Source organism: Pundamilia nyererei, unplaced genomic scaffold (genome assembly GCF_000239375.1).
Source record: "Pundamilia nyererei isolate P.nyererei 1_Seehausen unplaced genomic scaffold, PunNye1.0 scaffold00055, whole genome shotgun sequence".
Classification (NCBI taxonomy): domain Eukaryota; kingdom Metazoa; phylum Chordata; class Actinopteri; order Cichliformes; family Cichlidae; genus Pundamilia; species Pundamilia nyererei.
In genome coordinates, this window is record NW_005187456.1 from 2,877,271 (window position 1) to 2,879,594 (window position 2,324).

Here is a 2,324-nt window from a genome sequence, read left to right on the forward strand (position 1 = left end):
TGATGTGCAGTTAATAAGTGCAATAAATATTTATACTGGAAAAGAAAATCGTGAGAGAATCGTGATCTCAATTCTAAGCCAAAAAATCGTGATTCTCATTTTATGCAAAATCGTGCAGTCCTACCATGAAGCCAGAAAAATATTGGTATATAAGCAGCAAATCTTTCCATTTAGAAGCTTAAACCAGAATGAATAAATCAACAGAAAAAAAATCAACAATAATTTTAATAACTAATTTATTAGTTAGTCATAAATTTTCCTGGTTTTCTCCAAATGCACTAACATGGAGCTAAAAATAAACTGAAACAAAGAGTTACGGATATGACACTGATTACATCTTAGTCAACTTCTCCATTAAATGACTAATCAGCATGCTGAAGCTTTGTCAGCTTTGTGTTTTTAACATTAAGTTGAGGCCAGCTGGTCGACGTCATCAGCTTACTTCTTCCTCTGATACACTTTAACTGCACAAACAGGAGGAAGGGTCACCAAGCTCCTAAATTCCTGCCACAGAAAGCTGTGGTCTTCCCTGTATTTCTTTTTTTCATGGACCAGTCCATTGTTAGGGCTTCCCCTCTCCTGTCCCACTTGAGCAACTGAGAGGGGGAGGAGGTCGCAGACTCCCAGCCAATGGGAGTGTCAGGCCTTCCTCCAGCTGGATGTGAACAAACCAATTAAGCACAAGAGATTTAAATCAAACCGTTAGCCCATGAACTGGAATTCATGAATATCATGAGTTTGAGGTGAGAGGAGTGAGGACTGCTGTAACTGCTGACATGCATCATGATTACACCTGTTAACCAATGTTTACTGTCTGCCGTGACTCACTGTAGGTTAATGACTGGGTTTCAGAGGCAGCAGACAGTCACACCCTCACCACCTGCATACAGTGGAAAGGCCTCAACACATAAAGGAACATAAAGGCCTCAATTAAAGATTAGATGCCAGTTTAAACCGGGGTGAGCACAGTATGTGGTCGCAAATGTTTCCCAGGTCAAAGCCCTGCTCTTGGAAGCAGCACGTTTCCTGAGCAGTCAGACTTTTCCTCTCCAAAGCTGTCACATTTCCTGCCTTTACTTTGCAATACATTCCTTCACATTGACTCATTAGCCCAACAAAAAGTGATAAGGATGAATATAGCCACTGCAGTTTCACAAAACACTCACAATGTTCACAACAAGTGACGTGAAGAGCGCATTCTTCACAGATGCACCATCATCAGTACATTTCCAGCCTTCCTGTTTTTTTGGTACCCTTAAATATACACACTTATATATATAAATTATATAGTGGCCTTATATTTACATTTTGTATAACTAATCGGTCTGACTAATAAAGTGATAGTGAAACAGATCACTTGTGTTATTCTATAACTCAGATGAGTTTCGTAATATAAATAACAAAGACATGCATCATTTTCTTGTATTTTAGATTCCGAAAACAAACAGAAGTGCCTTTTTTCAAGCACATCTACCTGAAAATAGCTAAAATACATGTAGTATTTATTATTGTACTCCAAAAAAGTACTTTTATAAAAAACACCACAGCACAAAGAAGTGCCTGTAATAGCAAAGCTATAACCCACAAATCAGTAAAACATCTTAGGACCACAACATACGATCGAAACAGCATTAAATACCAGAAAATAATTACTTGGGTTGCTCTATAAATGTTAATGGAGCAAACCATCGCTGTAACTGAGAATCTATTTCTCTTTATTCACTCAAATAAAACAAAAAGAAGCCTTTACTGAGTCCCGTGTAGCCCCTGGGTCTGGGATAAGCACAGAGTTTACATGGGATCAACCTGTTGCGCTTTAGCCGTAAAGAAAACACATTTTAACGTTTTACTTTAGAAGGTAAGACCTACCTGAGGCTCCCAAAAAAATTGCCAGCCGGTAAACGTTCATTATATTGTCCGTTTTTATACTAACAAGTAGTTTAACCGTTTGTTGGTCATGTCGTTTTCCGCTAACTGCGTCTGCTGCAGACCGGACTCTGACTGCGTCTAACGGGACTGTACCACTTCTCAGGGAGGTGAGGCTCAGCACAAACACTGCACCGCTCTCAGACAACTTCAGCCTAAAATTTCGGCACAAAAACAGCGTATGTCATAAGTGTCTCGGTTGCAGGATAATTTTGGCTCCTGCATTAGGTTGATTAGAAGTGTCTGCAGGGGCGATTCTAGGCTCAAACTTTTAGGGTGGCTCAGCCCCAATCATAATACATGCAGTGCCCTACAATTAAGATTAATGGAATATGCTGCTTGCAAACATATTCAACCCTTTTCACCTTAGAGAATCTCAGTTCGATTATATACACATT

At 39.5% G+C, this 2,324-nt stretch overlaps 1 protein-coding gene across 3 annotated transcripts in view; it reads right to left on the reverse strand.

Annotated features, from left to right (window-relative positions):
• The window catches only part of ildr2 (immunoglobulin-like domain containing receptor 2), a 21,117-nt gene extending 19,060 nt beyond the window's left edge, over positions 1-2,057 (reverse strand). For 2 of the 3 annotated variants that reach the window (XM_005733896.1, XM_005733895.1), the window contains exon 1: positions 1,870-2,056. In XM_005733896.1, coding sequence (XP_005733953.1) covers positions 1,870-1,909 — 40 coding nt within the window. In that variant the 5' untranslated portion in view covers positions 1,910-2,056. Of the gene's footprint in view, positions 1-1,869 lie in introns of all 3 variants that reach the window. The other variant, XM_005733894.1, reaches the window with a different exon arrangement.
• Positions 2,058-2,324: the final 267 nt, after the last annotated feature.